Raw genomic sequence first — 24,125 nt, forward strand, 5'->3', positions numbered from 1 at the left:
TAATCTGTACACCCAACGTGGGGCTTGAACTCAACCCCAGATCAAGACTGACCCAGCACACTCCAACTGGGCCAACCTGGCGCCCCAGTAACAGCTCCTTCTTTAGTATAGTTTTTACACTTTTTTTTTTTACGTCTGCCTGTGATCGCAAGAGCATTTTGATAAATAAGACAGCGCCAAAGAGTCCAAGATAAATACAGCAGAATAGTCATCTATAAAAAAGAATGAATTTTGAATAATGCATATATATGTATAGTGTATGTATATATGTATATTTTTAAAGATTTTATTTATTCATGAGAGACTCAGAGAGAGAGGCAGAGACACAGGCACGGGGAGAAGCAGGCTCCATGGAGCCCGACATGGGACTTGATCCCGGGTCTCCAGGATCATGCCCTGGGCTGAAGGTGGCTCTAAACTAAACCGCTGAGCTACCCAGGCTGCCAGTATAGTGTATATGTTAAGAGAACTTTATTATTATATTTTTAAAGTGAGCTCTGTGCTCATCAGGGGGCTTGAACTCATGGCTCTGAGATTGAGTTGTATGTGCTACTCGAGAACTCATATTTTAAAAATTGTGCATGTATCAAAATAAAGTTATTTTAGAAGGCTAAGTAAGTAAATATCTGTGAGTTTACCAGGGAAAACGCATGGGAAAATAAAACGAATGAAACATGGTTTCTGCTTTCAAAGAACTTACAGTCAAACTTCTAGTCGAGTAGAATAGTTTTTTTTTCACTACTGTAAGTGCCTTATGAGTATTATAATCAGGAATTTAGATAAGGGAGACATTACTTGTGATTGTGTCATGGTAGAGATGGTGTTTGAAATGAGTGAGGTTTGGAAGGTTTTCAACATGGGGCTATTGTAGGACATTTCTAAAATAAAAAGATAGTTGGGTTCCTGGAAAGGTACAAGTTATAATTAAAAAAGGATCGTTCAGAACAATTTGGCTGATAGTAAGCCTGGGTTATGTAAGTGAATATAGGAGAGGAAAAAGACGAAATACGAAAGACTTCTTTAAAGGTGTTTGATCAAAAAAAAAAAAAAAAAAAGGTGTTTGATCAGAAGAGGTATGTATTCCACATGAATGAAGAATGAGCTGTAATTGGGAGAAGACAGACCAGGAGATTCCTTGGGCAGCTTTAGGTTAAGGTAGACGTTGATAGCACTACTTTTGTGCTCCTTGTGGTTTCTCAGAAGTGCTATCTTGAAAGCAGGCCTCGAGATAAAAACATGGGTGCAGGGGCGCCTGGCTGGCTCAGTGGGTAGAACATGTGAATCTTGATCTTGGAGTCGTAAATTTGAGCCCCGTGTTGGGCAGTAGAGCTTACATAAATTAAAAAGAAACCCCAAAGAGACATGGGTGCAGATGAGATTCTGAAAGCAGCAGTAAGGGAGTGGGTAAAGAGTTAGGGAAGGGAAAAAAAGCCAACGGATGGACATCTGGTTGGGGGGCGGTTTAATCCTGTGGAGATTTTTGTAGAACTGCCTCAGAATTGTCCTATCAAATGAAGGGAAGTTGAGTTTTTCCACCTGCTTCTGGATCTCTAATAGCTCAAATCATTGAAAATCTTCATCATTGATTGGGTTTGGTATTTCTTTCTCCATTACATAAAAAAAGAAAGGAACTGTCATATTTAAAAGAAAGGATCTTTATGTCCAAATAATTGGGAACACATATATCAAGTCCTCAAACTTTGTCTTCTGTCTAAACATTCATACTTTGAATTGTTTCCATAGTAGTTAGTATTTATGTATTGTTTACTATCTCACTCTGTTCAAAGCACTTTATATGTTTTTTTTTTTTAAAGATGGATTTGAAAGAGTGTGTGCACAACCATGTGTGGAGAGGAGGGGAAGAGGGAGAGAATCTTCAAGCAGATTTCCTGCTGAGTGCGGAGCCCAAGGTGGCTAGATCTTATGACCTGTGAGATTATGACCTGAGATGAAACCAAGAGTCAGGTGCTTAACTGACTGCACCCCCCGGGCCCCCCCCCTTAAAAGACTTTTACATATAAAAGTACTTTATATGTACTTTATATATATGCTAGAACTCCATGAGGTACATATTTATGGTTATTTATCTGAGTTTTATAGATGACAGAATTGAGGCACAGAGAAATAACCTTGTTCACAAACCTAGGACATAATGGATCTTGTATTTGAACCCAAGTAACCTTGCTCCAGAAACTATCCTTTTTTTTTTTTTAAGATTTTATTTACTTATATGAAAGAGCAAGCGAGAGAGAGAAAGAGCATGAGCATGAGCACGAGTGGGGTTAAGGACCAGAGGGAGAAGCAGACTTCCCATTTAGCAGGGAGCCTTATGCGAGGCCTGACCCTGGAACTCTGGGATCATGACCTGAGCTGAAAGCAGACACGTAACCAACTGAGTCACCCAGGTGCCATCCAGAAACTACTCTTAGCCACAGTGTTGTCTTATAAATACTTTTCAAAGTATGTATTTCTAAGGATTTCTATGGAAAGTATTCTTACTCTGTAGCTTTTAGTACTCTTTATAAGTAAAATATTCCAGGTGTAATCTAGCTTATGAACATGATAAAACCAATTACTCTTTTTATTCTAAAACGTATTGATAAATTGAGTAAGAATTGAGTAAGAATTGCACTATTGTTGCATGCATCTCCTAGAGTCTAGATTCTAAATACTTGAAACCCTCTTTTTTAGTGTCATGTTAGACAGTAAGTTCTTTGAACCCTCATATAGAATATGGCATGACCATGACCATCTTTGTCAATTTTAGCTCATTTTTCTGAATAGTTTGTTTTTTCTTTAAAGACTATTATTTTCAGTTTAATTTATTTTTATTAAGTTTTAAATTTTAATTTCAGTATAGTTAACATACAATGGTATAGTAGTTTTGGGTGTATTAATGTAGTGATTCAACACTTCTATACAGCAAACACTTTACTCTGTCACCTGTAAAAAACATATGTACAAGTTACATATAAAATTTTTTATTTATTTTTTAGGTTTTATTTTATTTTATTTTTTTTAAGCAAACTGCCCAATGTGGGTCTCAAACCCTGAAGTCAAGAGTCGCACACTCTACTGACTGAATCAGCCAGGCACCCCTAAAAAACTTAACTTTTTATAATTTTATAACTAGATTTCACAAGCCTGCCTTCTGTGCCTTTATCCAGATTTTTGTTAAAAATACGAACAGTTCTGCCACCTGCTAGAAAAGACTTTCTGTATTCATATCAGTCTTCTCTATAACTGTTAAATTATTTACCAGTTTCCCTGCCATAGATTTTTTTCCCTCATAGTTGCTTGAATCTGACTCTTTATAAATAGCTTTACCTTTTGAAATAGACTAGACAATGTTAATGCAGTTTCTCAATATTAAAAGGTTCTTATTAGGTCACTACATTGTGATGTGTAACAAATATTAATAACATGGGTCCTATGCTTTTCCAAAAATTTGTATATGTGCTCTTCTGTTATTTGGATGGTGAGGCTAGAATTTTGGGTATGAAACATAAAAGTATTCCTTCTTTCCCCCTGGTTAAAAGTTTCTTCAGAAACCATTTTGAATCTGCAGCTGGACAATTGAGCTGTACATCATAGAGCATGAATTCAACCAGGAATATTTTTCATTTGGGGTTATTGCCAGAAGGTTATTGCTATCAGAAAATTTGGGGCTCCTGGGTGGCTCAGTCAGTTAAGCATCTGCCTTCAGCTCAGGTTATGATCTTGGGGTCCTGAAGTCGAGCCCTGCGACAGGTTCTCTGGTCAGTGGGGAGTCTGCTTCTCCCTCTCACTCTGCTTCTGTGCTCTCCCTCTCTCTCTGTAATAAAATCTCAAAAAAAAAAGACTCAGAAAATGTCTTGCTAGGGTATATAGAGGAAAAGATATAAGACCGCAAAGGTAAGGATAAATTGAGGTCAGTTGTTGAAAGCCTGAATTTCCATGCAGAATTTGGATTTTCTTGTGCTCCTTAGAGATTGCCATCCTGTGAATCACAAGCTTCTAGAGGAATCTCAGAGTTTTGTGGGATCTACATCTATATCTGAACAAATGGCATTTTCATATACATTTATGTTCCCTCTTCATGTTGTCTATCTTTTCTAATGCCTAGTGACTGTCTTCCCTGGACAAACTGTCAGACCAGAGTGAAAGCATGCAATCCTTCTTTTTCTGGGGTATACACTGGAAAAGAGATTGAAGTAGCTTAGAATGCCTTTTGTCTTACCCTCTTGTATCTAAATATCTTACTCTCAGTAAATCATTATCAAAAGAAGGAATAAAAGAATGATTTTGTTACCACAGTGAATTAAATAAAACTAGATAACTAGAATATTAAGGGCCTTCTATTTTGGCAGTGTTATGTTTAGTTGTAAGGAATACTAAATTGTCTTGGTAGAAATTATTAGCTTCTGTTTACATGCACTAGTTCTCACTAATTGTTTAGTTACCAAAAAATTAATACCGGATACCAGAATGAAGAGTACTTATTCTTCCCCTGTCCCCATTTGTTCGCTCTGAGCAAAAGAACACATAACCTTCAATAACTATATATTTTTATAGGATGTCTACATCCAGGTATAGTGTGTTGTAATGCAGGTTTAAAATTTTTACTTTGGTGGTTTCGTACAGTATGTATCATTCTGTTTCTTCCTTTTTCCCAATCCAACATTATGTTCTTCAGATCTATCCCTGTTAATAAACTTATCCTTCTGTTTCAATTGGTTAAACTGTTATGTAGCATTCAGTATGAATGTACCTTTTATGTATTCATTCTTCTAATGATGAACATAAAATATTGTAAAATCAAAAGTGAGATTAAGACTATCTAGAAAGCAATGAGAATATTTCCATTTAATTGGCAAACATTGGTATTTAGAGGAAAATGCATACTAATTAAATATTTTTATTAAATAAAAAAGAAAGAGAAGTTAGTACTCATATTTAAGGATTAAGAAAATAAAACTCAAACCAAGTAGGACATGGAAATTAAAGATAAAACTGTAATTAATGGAATTGAAAAAACAGAACAAAAATAGTAGAAATGATAAATTGCTGAACTGGTTCTTTGCAAAGACCAATGAACTAGATAAAGCTGTTATAGAAGAAAAAAATTAAAAAAATTAAGAAAAAAAAGTAGAGATGCACAAGATTAGGAATGAAAAAGGAAAAAAATATAGGAGAGATAATGGAATGTTATGCAAATTTTCTTGAGATTACTATATGCATGCTGTGATGCAAAATTGAAAATTGACGGGGCATGCACGATTTATTTATTTATTTATTTATTTATTTATTTATTTATTTATTTATTTATTTAATTTATTCATGATAGTCACACAGAGAGAAAGAGAGAGGCAGAGACACAGGCAGAGGGAGAAGCAGGTTCCATGCACCGGGAGCCCGATGTGGGATTCGATCCCGGGTCTCCAGGATCGCGCCCTGGGCCAAAGGCAGGCGCCAAACCGCTGCGCCACCCAGGGATCCCGCATGCATGATTTAATAGCAAAATATAAATTAGTAAATTTGATCTAAGAAGTGAAAAACTTTAATTGTCCCATTCCCACTAAAGGGTCAAAAGATGATTGAAGATATGTCCTGCAAAGAGGCAGCATAGCAGATAGTTTCATAGCTGAGTTTCATTTAATTTATAAAGAGCATACAATAATAATAATGATAATAATAAAACCTTTTCTATGGTATAGAAGATGCAGAGTTACTGAATGGAATCTGTGAAGCACATGTACTTTAAAATTAAAAAAAATTTTTTTTTTTTTAGATTTTATTTATTAATGTGAGACACACACGGAGAGGGAGGGAGAGAGAGAGAGAGACAGAGGCAGAGACAGAGACAGAGACACAGGCAGAGGGAGAAGCAGGCTCCATGCAGGAAGCCTGATGTGGGACTCGATCCCGGGTCTCCAGGACCATGCCCCAGGCTGCAGGCGGCACTAAACCGCTGCGCCACCAGGGCTGCCCTAAAATTTTTTTTTAATTTAAATTCAGTTTGCCAACATACAACACCCAGTGCTCATTCCGTCAAGAGCCCTCCTTAGTGCCCGTCACCCAGTCACCCCATCCCCCCACTCTCTTCCCCTTCTACTACCCTTTGTTTCCCAGAGTCCGGAGTCTCTCATGGTTTGTCTTCCTCTCTAGTTTTTCCCCACTCAGTTCCCCTCCTTTCCCTTATAATCCCTCTCACTATTTCTTATATTTCACATATGAGTGAAACCATATGATGATTATCTTTCTCTGATTGACTTATTTCACTCAGCATAATACCCTCCAGTTCCATCCAAGTCGAAGCAAATGATAGATATTCATCCTGATGGCCAAGAAATATTCTATTATGTATATATATATACACACATGCACCATGTCTTCTTTTATCCATTCATCTGTGGCTTCTTCTGTGGTTTGGCTATTGTGGATGTTGCTGCTACGGGCATTGGGGTGCAAGTGTCCTGTCATTTTACTACATCTATATCTTTGGGGTAAATACCCAGTAGTGCAATTGCTGGGTCATAGGGTGGCTCTATTTTTAACTTCTTGAGGACCCTCCACACTGTTTTCCGGAGTGGCTGTACCAGTTTGCATTCCTACCAACAGTGCAAGAGGGTTCCCCTTTCTCCACATCCTCTCCAACATTTGTTGTTTCCTGTCTTGTTAATTTTAGCCATTCTCACTGGTGTGAGGTGGTGGTAGCTCATTGTGGTTTTGATTTGTATTTCCCTGATGGCAAGTGATGTGGAGCATCATCTTCTCATGTTCTTGTTGGCCATGTGTATGTCTTCTTCGGAGAAATGTTTGTTCATGTCTTCTGCCCATTTCATGACTGGATTGTTTGTTTCTTGGGTGTTGAGTTTGATAAGTTCTTTTTTTTTTTTAAGATTTTTATTTATTTATTCATGAGCGACACAGAAAGAGAGGCAGAGACACAACAGAGGGAGGAGAAGCAGGCTCCATGCAAGGAGCGTGATGTGGGACTCAATGCTGGGAATCCAGGATCATGCCCTGAGCCAAAGGCAGATGCTCAATCCCTGAGCCACCCAGGCATCCCGAGTTTATAAGTTCTTAATAAATCTTGGATACTAGCCCTTTATCTGATAGGTTATTTGTGAATATCTTCTCCCATTCTGTAGATTGTCTTTTAGTTTTGTTGGTTGTTTCCTTTGCTGAAGCACATGTACTTTTATCCCTGATAAAAACGTTACCCAAAAGTTAATTTCACTTGCAAAATTTCTAAATGCAATATTAGCCAATAGAATCTAGATATAGGGGATCCGTGGGTGGCTCAGCGGTTTAGCGCCTGCCTTCGGCCCCGGACGTGATCCTGGAGTCCCAGGGTCAAGTCCCACATTGGGCTTCCTGCATGGAGCCTGTCTCCCTCTGCCTGTGTCTCTGCTTCTCTCTCCCTTTCTGTATCTCTCATGAATAAATAAATAAAATCTTAAAAAAAAAAAAAAGGATCTAGATACAAAGCAACAGACTAATACTACATTTAGACCCATAGAGTATATCAACGCAAGGATCATTTGTATCAGATCTGTTAATTGATTATATCAATGTTTGAAGTAAGGAATATTGTAAATCATCAATAGCTGCTGAGAAGACATTTAATAAAGTTCATTAAGTCTGTTTCTAATTAGGGGCTCCTTACTGGCTCAGTCACTAGAGCATATGACTCTTAATCTCAAGGTTGTGGGCTCAAGTCCTATGTTGGGCTTAGAGCTTTAAAAAAAAAATTCTAATTTAAAAAATCAAAGTAAATTAAGAATAGGAGTAAATTCTAGCAATATCCTAAGTGGCTAATCCATTAGGACCCAGACATGGATGCTTAAAACCACTTTTTTTAAACAAACATATTTAAGATTGCCTTAGAGATTCTAGTAAATGCATTAAAACAGTAAAGTTAAGTAATTAGTTTTAATTTTGGAGAACGAGGTAAAACTATCATGTTTTCCAGTATATTCAGGGAATAGTCAGAGAAACTGAAAAGGAATAGTGAAGGAGGAATGTCTTAGAGCTATCAAAATTCTACATTCTGTGTATTCAGATTATATATGGTACTGGGGGACGCCTGGGTGGCTCAGTGGCTGCCTTCAGTTCAGGGCCTGATCCTGGAGTTCTGGGATTGAGTCCCACATTGGGCTCCTTGCATGGATCCTGCTTCTCCCTCTGTCTCTGTCTCTGCCTCTCTGTGTCTCTCATGAATAAATAAATAAAATCTTTAAAAATATATAAATGAATAAATACATTAATATGGTATTGGCGTAAGTAGCTTATTGGAACAAAATGGAGGATCCAGAAATATGTGCAAGTGTAATAAAGATAGTATTACAGTTCAGTGGGTAATGGGTAGATTGTGTAGTAAGTTGTGCTGGTACAACTGTCTGCCTGTCTGAAAGAAAATAAAATTGGGTTCTTGTCTTAAAATAAACCCCAGATGGATTAAAGCCTTGTTTAAAAAAAATATTTAAGATTATTTTACGGCTTTAGCTATATAGACTAGGGTGAGGGAATTTTAAGATTAGAAACTCAGAAGCTATTATAAGAGACATGTTTGGTTCTATTAAAATTAAAGCTTTTAATGATAAAGGAAACCATGAGAAAGTTGCCAGTAACTATATTAAGACAGACATAACTAGTAGAATATGTAGAGCCCATAAATAACCTTCGTATATGTGATCAGATGTTTTTTGACAAGATTGCCAAGACTGTTCAAAGGGGAAAAAAGTCTTTTCAACGAAGGAATTGGGCAAATTATATACTCACATGCAAACCTACATAGAAAAATTGACTTGAATGGGTGAAAGGCCTAAGCAACTAAGCATAAGAACTAAAACTCTTAGAAGAAAATGTTTGTGACATTGGATTTGGCAGTAATTCTTTGAATATGACACCACAAGTACAGACAAAAAAGGTAAATAGATAAATTTGACAATTTCACATTAAAAGCTGTGCATCAGAGGGCACAGTCAAGAGAGTGAAAAGGCAACCTATGGAATGGTTATAAATATATTGCAAATCATATGTCTGATAAGGGGGTAAATACCCAGAACATGCAAAGGACTCCTACAACTCAACAAAAAGAAGTGAACAATCCAATTGAAAAACAGTAATTGAATAGACATTTCTCTAAAAAAGATATATAAATAAATGACTAATGAATACATGAAAAGATATTCAAAATTACTAATCACTAGAGAAATGCAAATCAAAACCACAGTGAGATCACCTCATACCCATTAGGATAGCTACTATCAAAAAACCAGGGGGAAAAAAAACCCAGAAAATTAAGTGTTGGTGTGGATGTGGAGAAATTGGAACCCTTGGGCATGCAACTGGGAATGTAAAATGGTATAGCCACTATGACTGGTGTTATATGTATGTGTAAGAATAGCATGGTGATTCTTCAGGAACTTAAAAATAGGATCACCATATGATCTAGCAATTTCTCCCCCCCCCCCCCGTTTATTTGTTTATTTAAATAACTGCACCCAACATGGGGCTCAAACTTACAACCCCAAGATCGAGTTGCATGCTCTACTAACTGAGCCAGCCAGGCACCCCTGATACAGCAATTTCACTTTTGGATATATACCCAAAAGAAGTAAAAACAAGGACTTGAAGAGATAGTTGTACAGCTGTGTTCATGGCAGCATTATTCACAATAGCCAAAAAATGGAAGCAACCCAAGTGTCCAGTGATGGATTAACAAAATATGATATATACACACAACTGAATGTTACTCAGCCTGGAAAAGGAAGGAAATTCTGACACGCTTACAAAATGGATGAATCTTTAGGATAATATGCAAAGTGAAATAATGCCATCAAAGACATACTTTATAATTCCACTGAAAACCTCTTTGGACCCCCAGACTAGTCAGGTTCATAGAGATAAAGTAGAATGGTGGTTTCCAGGGGCTGGCTGGGGGGAGGATGAACGGAGAGCTCCTATTGAATGGCTGTGGGGTTTCAGTTTTGCAAGATGAAAAGAATTCGGGAGACTGGTTGCACAACAATGTGAATGTACATAATGTTGCTGAGCTGTATACTTAGAAATGGCTAAGATGATAAATTTATGTGTATTTCACCAAAATTAAAAATTTAATAAACAAATAGTTTGAAAAAATATTTGCTGTATAGGAGTTCTGTTTGAATCCAGAAGACAGGATTAATTTTACAAGAGAGATTATGGTTCTAGTAGTTAAAAAAAAAAAAAAAAGACAAAAGATGTAAAGAAGCAGTTAAAAAAGCAAATCTAGAAGGCTGTAAAGCTAATGAAAAGACAAACTCATGGTTGTCAAGTGATACAAATTAAAGTACTATTGAAATATAACAACGTGGGCAGCCCAGGTGGCTCAGTGATTTAGCATCACCTTCAGCCCAGGACGTGATCCTGGAGACCCGGGATCGAGTCCCACGTCGGGCTCCCTGCATGGAGCCTGCTTCTCCCTCTGCCTGTGTCTCTGCCCCTCTCTCTCTCTCTCTCTTTCTCTCTCTCTCAGGAATAAATAAATAAAATTTTTTTAAAAAAGTAAAGATTAAAAAAAACAACAATGTGCCTATTAAATGGTAAAAGTAAAAAAAAAGTGATGTTTATTGCTAATAGAGAAAATGGTATTGCTGTGCAGAAAATAATGTATTTCCTTAGACTGTGGAAATGTAAGTTGTATAATTTTTGGATTGTGATCTTGCAAAATCTGTTTTTTAAAGATTTTATTTATGTATTCATGAGAGACACACAGAGAGAGGCAGAGGGAAAAGCAGGCTCCAGCCAGATGCAGGACTCAAGCCCAGGCCCCTGGTATCATGACCTGAGCCAAAGGCAGATGCTCAACCACTGCCCAGGTGCCTCTCAAAATCTGTTTTTACATACCAGCCCATAGTAAGATTATATGGATTCTTTTTTAAATATTTATTTTTTAAAAAGTAATCTTTACATCTAGGTTAGGGCTTGAATTCACAGCCAGGATCAAAAGTCAAACCCTCTGCTGACTGAGCCAGCCAAGCATCCCAAGACTATTTGGATATTTTTAATGGCAGAATATGGAAACAAAGTGAATATTCATCAATAGAAGAACTAATTGAATATGCAGTGTATGATCATGACATATGTGTATGCAAGAAAAAGTTGAGAGAGAGAGGTATCTGTATTGTTGGGCAAAAAAAGGCCATATAAATCTCTATTTCTTTTTTTTTTTTAAGATTTTATTTATTTATTCATAGAAACACAGAGAGAGAATGAGAGGCAGAGACACAGGCAGAGGGAGAAGCAGGCTCCATGCAGAGAGCCTGATGGACTTGATCCAGGGTCTCCAGGATCACGCCCTGGGCTGCAGGCTGCGCTAAACCGCTGTGCCACCAGGGCTGCCCTAAATCTCTATTTCTATGTTTGATTATATGAGCCTGAAAAAAGTATTGAAGCATATATTTAGATTTTATAGTACAGGTATGGTGGTAATAAATTCTTTCAGTGTTTTTATAAGAGATGTTTAATTTGCCTTTGTTTTGAAAGCTGTTTTCCTAGGTATGGAATTCTAGGTTGACAGTGATCTTTCAATACTCTACAGTTGTTGCTCCACTCTCTTCTGGCTTGCATTGTTTTCGGTATACATTATTGACCTTTCTTGGCTAAGATGTTCTCTTTATTACTGTTTTTAAGCAACTTGTTTGTTTGTTTTAGCCATGCCTAACCTGCAAGGCAGCCCTATGGAGAGCATGGTAGGGAAACGAGGGGCCTGCACTGACCTCATTAAGCAATTTGTTTTTCATGTGCCATGGTGTAATTTGTTCATGTTTTTCTTTTTCTTTCTTTCTTTCTTTCTTTTCTTTTCTTTTTTTTTTTGCTTTGAGTTCATTGTGTTGCTCTGATTTGTAGGATTTTAGTTTTCATCAAATTTGGACTTTTCACCTAGCTAAGTGATAACTCTAAGTTTCTCAATTTTTTTTTTTTTTTTTTGTATTTCAATTTGGATAGTTTCTTTTACTACATCTTTAAGTTAATTATTCTTTAGAATTGTCTAATCTGCTATTCAGCTCATACGCTGTATTTTTCACCTCAGTTTTTTTTTTTTTTTTAAGACATTTACAAACTTGATTTAGGTCTCTTTCCTCTATCTTTCATGTTTATCTTTAAAATGTGTATACTTGGGACGCCTGGGTGGCTCAGGAGATTGAGTGTGTGTCTTTGGCTCAGGGCATGATCCCGGGGTCCCAGGATTGAGTCCTACATTGGGCTCCCTGCTAGGAGCCTGCTTCTCTCTCTGCCTATGTCTCTGCCCCTCTCTCTGTCTCTAATAAATGAATGAATAAAGTCTTTTAAAAAATTAAATAAAATGTATATGTTTGGCAGTGTCTCAGTGGCTCAGTCGGTTGAGTGTTGACTCCCGATCTCAGCTCAGGTCTTGATCTCAGGGTTGTGAGTTCAAGCCCTGTGTTGGGCTCCAGGCCCAGTGTGGAGCCCACTTAAAACAAATAATAAATAACAAAATGTATATCCTTTATTTTGCCAACTGTGTTATCTCTGGATCTCTTTTTTTCCCTTGCTGTGGATCTGATTTTTCTTCTTTGTATATGTCTTGTAATTTTGGATTGGATGCCAGGCATTGCCATTTAAAAGATCTTTTTTGGTGCTTTTTTTTTTTTTTTTTCATTAAATATCTTTAGCTTTGTTCTGGGACACAGTTAAGTGCCTTGGGAATAGTTTGGCTCTGTAATACTTGTTTTGAGCTTTTTAAACGTAGAACAAAAGTAGTTTTCACTCTAGGAATACTTTTCTTCCTACTACTGAGGCTATACCCTCTGAGTACTTTATTCACTCCGTATTACGAAGGCTTTAAACTCTTGCTGATGGGAACACAGACCTGTGTTGGCTGTGAGGATTATTTACCTACTCCTTTCCAGTAGTTTTTTCCCTTGCTTAGGGTAATCATATGCACATGCTCATCAGTACTCGGCTGAAAACCAAATGGTAGCGCTCTACAAATCTCATGAGTTTATTTGCCCTGTGTTTAATTCTTTCCTCTCTGTTACTCTGCCTTGTGAATTATAGCCACCCTAGCCTCTCTGCATTTTCAGTTCTACACCTTCAACCCAAGGAGACCGCTAGACTCTGTTTGGGTTTTCTCCCAAGTATACTATGGCCTAAAAGATCTTTCTAGGTAGTAAGGTAGGTAGTTATTGCCTATTGTCCGATGTCTGGTAACCATTGTTTTATATTTTTTGTCTCGCTTTTTATTTATATAAAATGAGAGGATAAATCTGCTTCCTGTTTCTCCATCATGGCTGGCAGTAGAGGTAATTGGATGAGAGGAAAGAAATATTTAAGCACAAAGGGAAGTCAGAGGTGGGAAAAATTGCTAGACTCTTCCTAACACATAAATGAGAAATGGAAAATAGTAACAGTTACTTTAAACTTAATTTCATGCATCTGAAAGTCTGGAACATGGCTGTTTAATCTTATGTAATAATGTAATGTTTAACAATATATTTATTATTTTAGAGGGAGAGAGAGCACATGTGTACATACACAAGCACAGGGAGGGATGGAGGGAAAGAATCTCAAGCTGACTTCCTTTTGAGTGCAGAGCCCAAAGCAGGGCTCAATCTTATAACCCTGAGATCATGACCTTAGCTGAAATCAAGTGTTGGTCACTTATGACTGTGCCACCCAGGTGTCCCTAATATTATGTTAATAAGGTAATGTTTAGGAATTACTATTTATTCACTATTAATCCCCAGGGTGATTTCCATTGGATTTTGTAGGTTGCAAGATAATATTGGATCCATGAATTCACTGAAACTTTTTATTTAATGTTTTTACTAATGTGTTAATATTTTAGCACATTTATAAGTGTTTATTCTTTCTTAGTGAGTTTCTTAATTTTTTTCCCCAAATAGTGTTCTCAAACCCCAAAGATAAACTAAGGGCATGAAAATCTTGTTATTAAGGATGTACATCCAAAGAAAATCTAGAAGTACTGAATTAAACTTAAGATTTTTACTTGGAAATCACTCATTTTACTTGAACCTATTGTAAGATTTCTATGCATTGAATGCTGTATATCAGTTAGTGCTATCATAAGATTTGCAATGGAGATAAATAAAATTTAGTGACATGATAGTATTCCTATCATTCTTTTTCTCATAAATTATATTTATAATATTGTGATATTTTGGAGGAAGTTAAGTGTATTGAGATTGCAAAATACTTTACCTTCTGTTTATTTTAATGGAATTGAGGAAAGTCCTGAAGAATATTAGGAAAATTGTAATTGATATGGGAAACTACCTGAGTCCTAAACTTGTGGTCTCACATGGAGCAGAGAGGTATGAAACCTTACTGGTCATATAAAAAAATTATATGTATATTACGTATAATTTTTATATAACATATAATTATATATTTAAGTACATATATAAATATATATATACGTATTTATTGGATGCTGCAGAGTGCTAATAAAATTTTATGTGCATGTGTATGTGTAGTATTATATGTGTGCATGTACACACTCATTTAATCCTTAAAATAGTCCCATAAGTTAGTTAGGCCATTCTGCTCTTATAGGTATCCTTAATTCTGTGTGACTTCAGAATCTTGCTCTTACCGTAGGTAGATTGAAATCCTCATTCTGCCAAATGCTAATAATAGGAAGTCAGTCAGACTTGCCTCTTTTAACTTTATATGCAATGAAGCTAATAATGGTGCTCTGCCTCAGGATTGTTGAAAGGATCTTGTGATAATGTGGTTTTCAACCTGGGATGATTTTGTCCCTTTTAGGACATAATTTTATACTGTAGTTGTTAAAGTTCAGAACGGTGAGCGTGTTCTGGCATCTAATGGGTAGAAGCAAGAATGTTACTAATCACCTTACAATGCATAGGACAAACCCTCACAACAAAAATCTGGCCTCAAAGTGTCAGTGAGGCCAACGTTGAGAAATTCTGATCTGTGACTATCTTGATATTAATGTACAAGACCATTTCATTTATATATCATCACTAGGGACTGCTGCTAGTGTGAAAAGAAATGTTTCCATTTGACTATTTTTTCCTTTCCATTGCTATTCCAGCCTATGGGTTAATCGTAAAAAAAAAAAAAAAAGATAAAAGTACTTAAATTGAATAACTTAAATTTTTCGTTTTATTTATATTCTAAAACGTGAAAGGGGAAAGTGTAGCAAATAATACAGAAACAAATTTATGTTGATATATAGATGTCAATTTTATTTTATTTATTTTTTAAAGATTTATTTATTTATTATTTATGATAGAGAGAGAGAGAGAGAGAGAGAGAGAGAGAGGCAGAGACACAGGAGGAGGGAGAAGCAGGCTCCATGCTGGGAGCCCAACTCGGGACTCGATCCCGGGACTCCAGGATCATGCCCTGAGACAAAGGCAGGCGCCAAACTGCTGAGCCACCCAGGGATCCCCTATAGGTGTCAATTTTATTTTATTTTATTTTTTTTAAAGGTTTTGTTTATTTATGCATGAGGGACACAGATAGGCAGAGACACAGGCAAAGGGAGGAGCAGGCTCCATGCAGGGAGCCCGACGTGGGACTTGATCCCAGGACCCTAGGATCAGCCCCGGGCCGAAGGCAGGCACTAAACTGTTGAGCCACCCAGGGATCCCTTAGGTGTTAATTTTAATGAAATGTTAAATTTGTAGAGAAATTGTCAATGTGAATATTAAATTATTAAAGTAATCTAGGTATATTTGAATAACATTCTACTAAGATAGACTTGTAAATGCATATGCTTTTTCTTTTAGCCTTTATTTTATTTTATTTTTTAAGATTTTATTTATTAGAATGTGCACACAAGTGGTGGGGGGGCAGAGGGGAGCCCATTGCAGGACTCAATCCCAGGACCCCAAGATCATGACCTGAGCTGAAGGCAGACAGTTAACCAACTGAGCCACCCAGGCACCTAAAAAGTTAGCATTTTTTAATTAACATTTTTTGGTTATTTGTCCTGTAGGTACTACCTCATTTGGAAATACTTGGGAGACAGGAAAAAATTTTAAACAGAATGTCAGCTTTTCGAAATCATTGTCCACATTTGGATTCAGTTGGTGAAATAACGAAAGAAGACTTAATACAAAAATCTCATGTAAGATACAGAGTTTTTCCTTCCTTAAAGAATTATTCATTTTTCTCCCAAATATGTATTTTTAAATAAATTACTATGATAGTCTGTTCATGAGCTCCAGTTTTTTAATATAATATTACTAGTCAGTTGTATGTGTTTGGCTGTGTCAGTATAATGATAATGTTATCTATATGTGATTTTTGTTTCATAGGGTACTTGTCAGGATTGTAAAGTCAGAGGACCAAATCTTTGGGCATGCCTTGAAGTATGTATATGTATCTTTTCAAAAGTTTAGTATTGTAAAAATTTATACCTGAATAAGGGTAAATCTAAGATTTTTTTTTACACTTAAAGGATTTTACAAATTAATATACTTGAAAAAGATCATTACTGATAAGAAAAATTAAATTGTAAACTTTGATTTCTAACTTGCAGTGCTTTTGCAGAGTTTTAGTTTCTTAAAATATTTTATGCTTTCCTTTTATTAGAGGTGACATAACTTATAGTTTTGAAATATTCTCATTATTCTTCTGTTTTAACCTTTTGGTTAAGATAACGGACCATGGTTAATCAGTCATTAAGTTAAAATGTGTGATTAGAACTTAATTATAAATGTAATTGCAATGTTATTGTACATTTACACATGTTATAAATGCCTTTGCCTTATTTTTCTTTTTGTATAATTCTTTATAGAATAGATGTTCATATGTTGGTTGTGGTGAGTCACAAGTAGATCACAGCACTATACACTCTCAGGTATGATATTGAAAATTTTTTCTATTTATGTATTTATTTCCTTGCTTGCTTTTTGAGTTTTTATTTTAATTCCAGTTAGTTAACATACAGTGTTATAATAGTTTCAGGTGTATAGTATAGTGATTCAACAATTCCATATATCACCCAGTGTACAGAAAATTTTCATGCAATAAATATATATATATTTTAAAAGATTTTATTTCTTTATTCATGAGAGACAGAGAGAGAGAGGCAGAGACATAGGCAGAGGGAGAAGCAGGCTCCCTGCAGGTAGTCTGATGTGGGACTCCATCCCAGGACCCTGGGATCACGCCCTGAGCCAAAGGCAGATGCTCAACCGCTCTGCCACCCAGGTGTCCGTTCATGCAGTATATTTTTTAAAGAGAGTCTGAAGGAAGGGGAAAGCAAATACGACATTATTAATTCAAGTTTTATTTTTTATTTATTTATTTTTAAAGATTTATTTATTTATTTATGATAGACACACAGAGAGAGAGAGAGAGAAAGAGAGAGAGAGAGGCAGAGACACAGGAGGAGGGAGAAGCAGGCTCCATGCCGGAAGCCCAATGTGGGACTCTATCCCGGGACTCCAGGATCGCGCCCTGGACCAAAGGCAGGCGCTAAACTGCTGAGCCACCCAGGGATCCCCTGGGTTCAAGTTTTAATTCAAAATTTTGCCCTTTTTCATATAAGAGGAGTTAAATCTTAGCTTATACTTTCTAAAAGGTCGGGAGGGGAATTGCTAAAATCAATATTAGATTGAGGTTGTAATTAACAGAGTAATGATATAAGAAGTGTGCCTCCATGGGGACCCCTGGGTGGCTCAGTGGTTTAGTACCTGCCTTTGGCCCGGGGTGTGATCCTGGAGTCCCGGGATTGAGTTCCACGTCAGGCTCCTGGCATGGAGCCTGCTTCTCCCTCCTCCTCTGTCTCTGCTTCTCTCTCGCTCTCTATGTCTATCATGAATAAATAAATAAATCTTAAAAAAAAAAAAAAAAAGAAGTGTGCCTCCTGATTTATGAAGATGATAGCTGGAATTTTAGGAGATGTGAAGATTGAAGTTAAGAGTGGATGCCTCTGCTTATGATAGGGCCTGGCTAACTTCAGGTCTCAACTCGTAATACCTTCTGCACATTCTCTTAACCGGACTTCGCCTTCTACTTTACTTTCATTGTTTGGTGCATGTGTGTACTTCTGGCATGGTTCTTTTATAGTATTATTTAGAACTCCCATTCTAAACTAAGTTTCTTGAGAATGAACTGTCTTTTTCACATTGATACTTCTCTAACATCAGTTGTTCTCAGTCAGGGTTCCTCAAGAGAATTAATTAAGCCTGAATATCCCCAAGGCCCTCAGGTATCATTGTGCATAATTTACTTGTCTTTTGTGCATCTAAAAGGCGATGCTATGTACCATTTTTAGGGGAATTGAGAAAATAGTTAATAAAATAATTTTCTGTAGGCCATAAATGATCTGAAAGAACTCTAGTTTAGAAAGGTTGGAGTTTTACATATCCAAGATCATAAGTTCACTATTACTTAAGCTGTATTTCGCTTTGATTCATGTGATTGATTGGGCTCATTGCTCTGCCACTCTGATCTTCTAGAATAGTTACTGTGCCTTTGTCAATTATTTTCTTATATTTATTTGCTAACTTCAAAGTAGAGTCTTACCTTGTGTTTCTCTTCATGCTGAACAGTGGTAAGAAAATGACAATAGAATAATTTCTAGGTTAGTTTTAGATATTGTTACTATTCATTGTATTTTAGCAGTTTATCTGAAGAATGTGTTTTTAGTGTTCCAGTTTTAACTCTTCTCTTTTGAGTATATTGTTATTCAAAGGCCAGCGGCCTATCTTACATTATTTTTTTAAATTTTTTAAAGATTTTATTTATTTAACAGAGAACATAAGCAGGAGGAGTGGCAGAAAGAGGAAGAAGCTCCTCGTTGAGTAGGGAGCCCGATGCGGGGCTCATCAGTCTTATGACCCTGGGATCATGACCTAACCCACTGAGCTACCCAGGCGCCCCCTTATTTGAGTTTTTAAAAATATTTATTTATTTATTAGCACTCAAGAGAGAGAGGAGGGGCAGACATAGAGGGAGAGAAGCAGATTCCACTTAGCATAGAGCCCCATTTGGGGCTTGATCTCATGACCTCGAAATCATGACCTGAGCTGAAATCAAGAGTTGGAAGCTTAACCAACTGAGCTACCTAGGCACCCCTCTTATGTGATTTTAAAAATTGATTTATTTTTTAAAAAATAATCTCTACACTCAACTTGGGGGTTGAACTCATGACCCCGAGATCAAGAGTCCCGTGCTCTTCCAGCTGAGCCAGTTAGGTGCCCCCATATATGATCTTTCAAAATGTTTTCAACTCTATCTAATTTTGGTTCCTCTTCTCCCCATCCTGTGAAATTATATAGGAGACAAAGCATTATCTAACTGTGAACCTTACTACTCTCCGAGTATGGTGTTACGCTTGCAGCAAAGAAGTATTTTTGGATAGGAAATTAGGAACTCAGCCACCTTTGCCTCATGTAAGACCACTTCACCAAACACAAGAAAACAGTGTCCAGGTAATAATCTAACTTTATTTAATTAAAAGATACATTTTCAGGTAGTGATTTCAGAATTTGCTGTCTAGTTGAAATTTAAAACATACGTACCTAATTTGTACTTTTAATAATTTCTGTAATGTACCCTTTTTTTCTTGGTTGAAACACTGAGGCTGGCCAATGTTCTTTTGATAGGCCACTGTTCTTTTGATAAATTGATAGGTTGTGGTAAGATTGAAGCCCACTTGTCTGAAGTTGGAAAAGCACCTGTTGTGTTTTTTTTTTTAATTTTATTTACTTATGATAGTCATACACAGAGAGAGAGAGGCAGAGACATAGGCAGAGGGAGAAGCAGGCTCCATGCACCGGGAGCCCGATGTGGAATTTGATCCCGGGTCTCGAGGATCGTGCCCTGGGCCAAAGGCAGGCGCCAAACCGCTGCGCCACCCAGGGATCCCACCTGTTGTGTTTTTAAAATATAAAAAACTGGTTTAAAAAGTATATCTTTAGCTTTCTAATTCTAGGAGAAGTGGCAGGCCTTCTTTGATAGGGTATCACAGATACTAAATCAGCCCCTTTTTCTTCATTTCTCTCCCCTCTCCACTTGGATTTCTATTACTAAGAACATTTTACTAATTTATCAAAAACCAAATAGGATATATTAAAGCTTAGCATTAATCTTTGGTTCCAAAATATGTCTGGGGTTGCAAAAATTGATCATTTAATTTTGAGAATTTTCCAGTCATAAGAAATAGGAAAAAGGAAATGAAAAAATTAGAACCAACTTCTAACTTCCCCTACTCATTTCCTCTGTATGGTTTAATTAATACATTAGTGATCTTTTTCCTCGTGTGTCATAAAAATCACATTGTATTTCTATACTTTTCCTTGATACCAACTCTTCTATTTTTCTTTTATGTTCATATCACATTTTGATGGTAGACATTTAAGCTAATAAATTTGCTTGCCATATACATAATGTAACTAAACTATGTTTTAGATCAGGTGTAACTTCATGCATTTCTAGTTTCACTGTTGAATGGCTCTAGTGAGTAAATCACATTACCATTACTGTTTCTCCCATTGATATTTATTTATCATTCAGAAATTTTTGTCTTTTTTGAATGCCTTCATAGTTTGAAAGTAGATTTTTGTGAACATTTGCATTATTAACAGAAATCTGGTAAAGTTTAATCACATAAGGAGCTGCTAACAATTTATAAGGGTAATACTCAAAGATGGTTGAAAGAATAAGTGCAGATAGTTCACAAAAAAATATAAATTAAAATACATTGACAAAATAATCATCACTGACTAAAGAAAAGTTAGTTAAAACAGTTGTCTGTTGCCATTTCTGTCAGATTGCATTTTTTTAAAAGATTTCTTTATTTATCTCAGAGAGAGAGGGAGAGAGAATCTGAAGCAGATTCTGTGCTGAGTGCAGAGTCTGACTTGGGGAGCAGTCTCATGACCATGATGAGATCATGACCTGAGCTGAAACCAAGAGTTGGAAGCTCAACCTACTGTGCCACCCAGGCACCTCCAGTTTTCATATTCTTAATGAATGCTGAATCTGGCTGAATAAATATACTGGTATTTTTCTGATGGCCTATAAATATAATTTTCTAGTGAGTTATATATTTGTAACACATAAAAGGAATGAATTTAATTTCATGCAACTTCCTGATCCCATTGTTGAAGAAATTACTCAGAAGAAAAGAAGTTATTTATACAGGTATTTTTAGTATAAAATTTATATGCTATTTGAACCCAATTCATTTGAACATTAATTATAAAATAATAATATTGGAAACCATTCAAACATCATTAATAAGATTTTTAAATAGAAATTTTTTCTGGGAGGTAAAATTTTAAATGATTTTTTAAAGTCTTTATACTTAAATGTAACTGAGAGTATAGGGCTAACTCAAATGTTCAGTATCTACAGATACCAGGAAAGTAAAATAAATAAAAGTGGTATAAAACTGCATGTGCATGCATTGTAGAGGTGGAATAAGGCTGTAATAAGTTGGAGAACCGGAGCACGTGCTAAGTGCATGCTGCTATGTAGTTTCCTCCTTTAACTGATTGTTGCTAAATGAGTTCACTGTAATTCTATCTTCTGTGACAAGAGAACTTGCATAATACGAGTTTTACATGAGCTCTCCCAATTTTAAAAATATTACATGAGAGTTTTTCTTTTGTTAGGTTTTGTCTTTTTTTTTTTTTTTAAGTATGGTCTAGCATTTGACCAACAGATCACCAGTTGTAAACTTTGAGTTAAGCCAATACTTAGAAATTAATTTTGGAATAATTTATTACTATTTCAAATAAGTGAGCTCTATCATATGCACAAAAGGATGCAAAGTAAGTATGGTAATAAGTATCAGGAGAGATTGTAGAAGTCTACAGATAAGTTGGTGTGTTTAGTATTTTTTTTCCTGTGAAAAGTTAGAAAAATCTGAAAAGACAGTGTAGAATATGTGCACTTAGATTTTTTTAGCTGTAATGTGATATCACTGAATTGGATTGGAATTCACTGAATTAATTGTGTTTAAATTCAGAAAAGTCACAAGTGGCTTTGTTATTCAAGTATGTATTTTAATATAGAGTGACATGGTCTTACCTAGTATAGATCCTTATTATTTTCAAGATATAATTAAATTTTATTCTGATTTGTGATATCAGAGTTTGTTCTTAATAGTTTTAAAATAACTTCTCTTAATTTTTAGACTGTAGATGTATAGGAGATACATAAAAATTTTTTTTTGAACATAAAGGATTTTTTTTCAAGTCTGCTGTCTTTTCTGTTATCAAGGATTTTAAAATACCTAGTAATACAACATTAAAAACTCCTCTGGTTGCTGTATTTGATGATTTGGACATAGAAGTAGAAGAAGAAGATGAACTTAAGGCAAGAGGTAAAATAGTTCTCCTGTAAGGCTTCTTTGTATGGCACTACCCATTTCTTTAGGAAACTGTGTAATGTGAAAATTTTAAACTCGAGAAAATTTTAAAGGGACTCTGTAGATGTTGATGACCAAAAAAAGAAAAATCTAAAATTTGGCCTAATAAAATTGTATTTGCAAGGAAAGCAGATGGACAGCTTTGAGTGATACTTGGTTTTTCTGACATCACTTTTCTGACACTGCAATTCTTTGTATAAACTATCTGTATATAATATAGTAGAAATTTTGTGTTTTGTAATTGATACAAGGGAATTTTAATGTTTTAAATGTATATTTAAATAATTACCTGAAAATTAACAGCGCAGTATAAGCCTGACCTCTGAGTTGTTATTTTGTATTTCCATAATGTTTTTTTTAAAAAATTTTTGAGTAATCTCTACATCCATTTTGGGGATCAAACTCACAACCCCAAGATCAAGAGTTGCACGTTCTACTGATTAAGCCAGCCAGGCACTATTTTGTATTTTCTTAACATAGTTTGGGAACCATAATAAGTACCATATATTCAGTAAATGTTTATAAAATTAGGTCATTGGATTATTGAATGATGACACAATTTATGATTTTTCTTAATAGGTCTTACAGGTTTGAAAAATATTGGAAATACTTGTTATATGAATGCGGCTTTGCAGGCTCTTTCTAACTGGTAAGTATTAGAGAAATTAATTTTGTTTTGTATAGCTTTGTAAAGTCAGTTTTTGAGGAAAAAAAATGGAAGTCACTCTTTTAGCAGATGACCATGCTGCTAGTATTTGGCCGTACCACCCTGAATGTGCCTGACCTCATCTGATCTCAGAAGCTAAAGCAGTTTGGGCCTGGTTATTAGTACTTGAATGGGAGGAAACCATGTGGCTATAGTGTGCTTAAAAAAAAAAAAAAAAAAAAAAAAGGTGAGTCAGAGGAGAAAAGAAAGAAATATACATTAATATAAATATGAGAAAGAGTTAGCAATTCTCTTTGATTTCCCTAGCCAACAGGATCCCATAAATCCTTGGCTGTACTTACTCCTTCACCCTCCTTAATGCATTCCTCTCCTTCCCTCTTACTTTCTGAATGATCCCATTTAGAAAATTATGTGGATTAACTAAAGTTGTGTAAATGTCCTGAAAAAGTTATTTTTTCTTTCTTATTAAGTAATCCTCAAAGTAGAGTAGGCAAGAATCTGGATTGGGACATAATCTATTGTTGTCCCAGTGGAGTTACTCTGTTCATGCCTGTAGTTTCCTGAGACTGCTGGTTCTGGCTTAGACCCTAGGTAGTTGTATGTCTTTGAGCAAGTTATTTGTTTTTATATCTAAAAAATGAACTTGTACTAGTTTCTTGAATCACTTTTCATTTAGAGATGCTATGAAAATATGCTTTTCTGTAGGTGGAAGAGTCTGTAATAAAGTATTCAGATTTTCTTTTTTACTTTTTTTTTTAAGATTTCATTTATTTGAGAGAGAGAACGAGTGATAGGGAGGGGCAGAGGGGGAGAACGAGGGAGAGAGTGAAGCAGACTCCCTGCTGAGCAGGAAGCCTGATGTGGGACTCAATCCTAGGACCTGGAGATCATGACCTGAGCTGAAAGCAGACACTTAACTGAGCCAACCGAGGTGCCCCTCTTTTTTTCAGAAAGAACGAGAGAGCACCCAAGTGGGAGTGGGGTTAAGGGGGGAGTGGCTGAGGGGGAGAGAGAGAATCTCAAGCAGCTCCATGCCCCAGCAGAACCTGGACACAGGGCTCAATCTCAGGGCCTTGAAATGGT

The 24,125-nt window shown here is 36.0% G+C and overlaps 1 protein-coding gene across 6 annotated transcripts in view; it reads left to right on the plus strand.

Moving 5' to 3' along the window:
• USP33 (ubiquitin specific peptidase 33) overlaps window positions 1-24,125 on the plus strand; it is a 53,744-nt gene that overhangs the window by 2,420 nt on the left and 27,199 nt on the right. For 4 of the 6 annotated variants that reach the window (XM_072754829.1, XM_072754828.1, XM_026004737.2 and 1 more), the window contains exons 2-7: window positions 15,983-16,114; window positions 16,305-16,358; window positions 16,787-16,849; window positions 19,278-19,430; window positions 22,228-22,330; window positions 22,955-23,024. In XM_072754829.1, coding sequence (XP_072610930.1) covers window positions 16,034-16,114; window positions 16,305-16,358; window positions 16,787-16,849; window positions 19,278-19,430; window positions 22,228-22,330; window positions 22,955-23,024 — 524 coding nt within the window. In that variant the 5' untranslated portion in view covers window positions 15,983-16,033. Of the gene's footprint in view, window positions 1-1,814; window positions 1,966-15,982; window positions 16,115-16,304; window positions 16,359-16,786; window positions 16,850-19,277; window positions 19,431-22,227; window positions 22,331-22,954; window positions 23,025-24,125 lie in introns of those variants that run through there. The other 2 variants (XM_072754827.1, XM_026004738.2) reach the window with 1 other exon arrangement.

This window comes from Vulpes vulpes, chromosome 3 (genome assembly GCF_048418805.1).
Source record: "Vulpes vulpes isolate BD-2025 chromosome 3, VulVul3, whole genome shotgun sequence".
Classification (NCBI taxonomy): Eukaryota; Metazoa; Chordata; class Mammalia; order Carnivora; family Canidae; genus Vulpes; species Vulpes vulpes.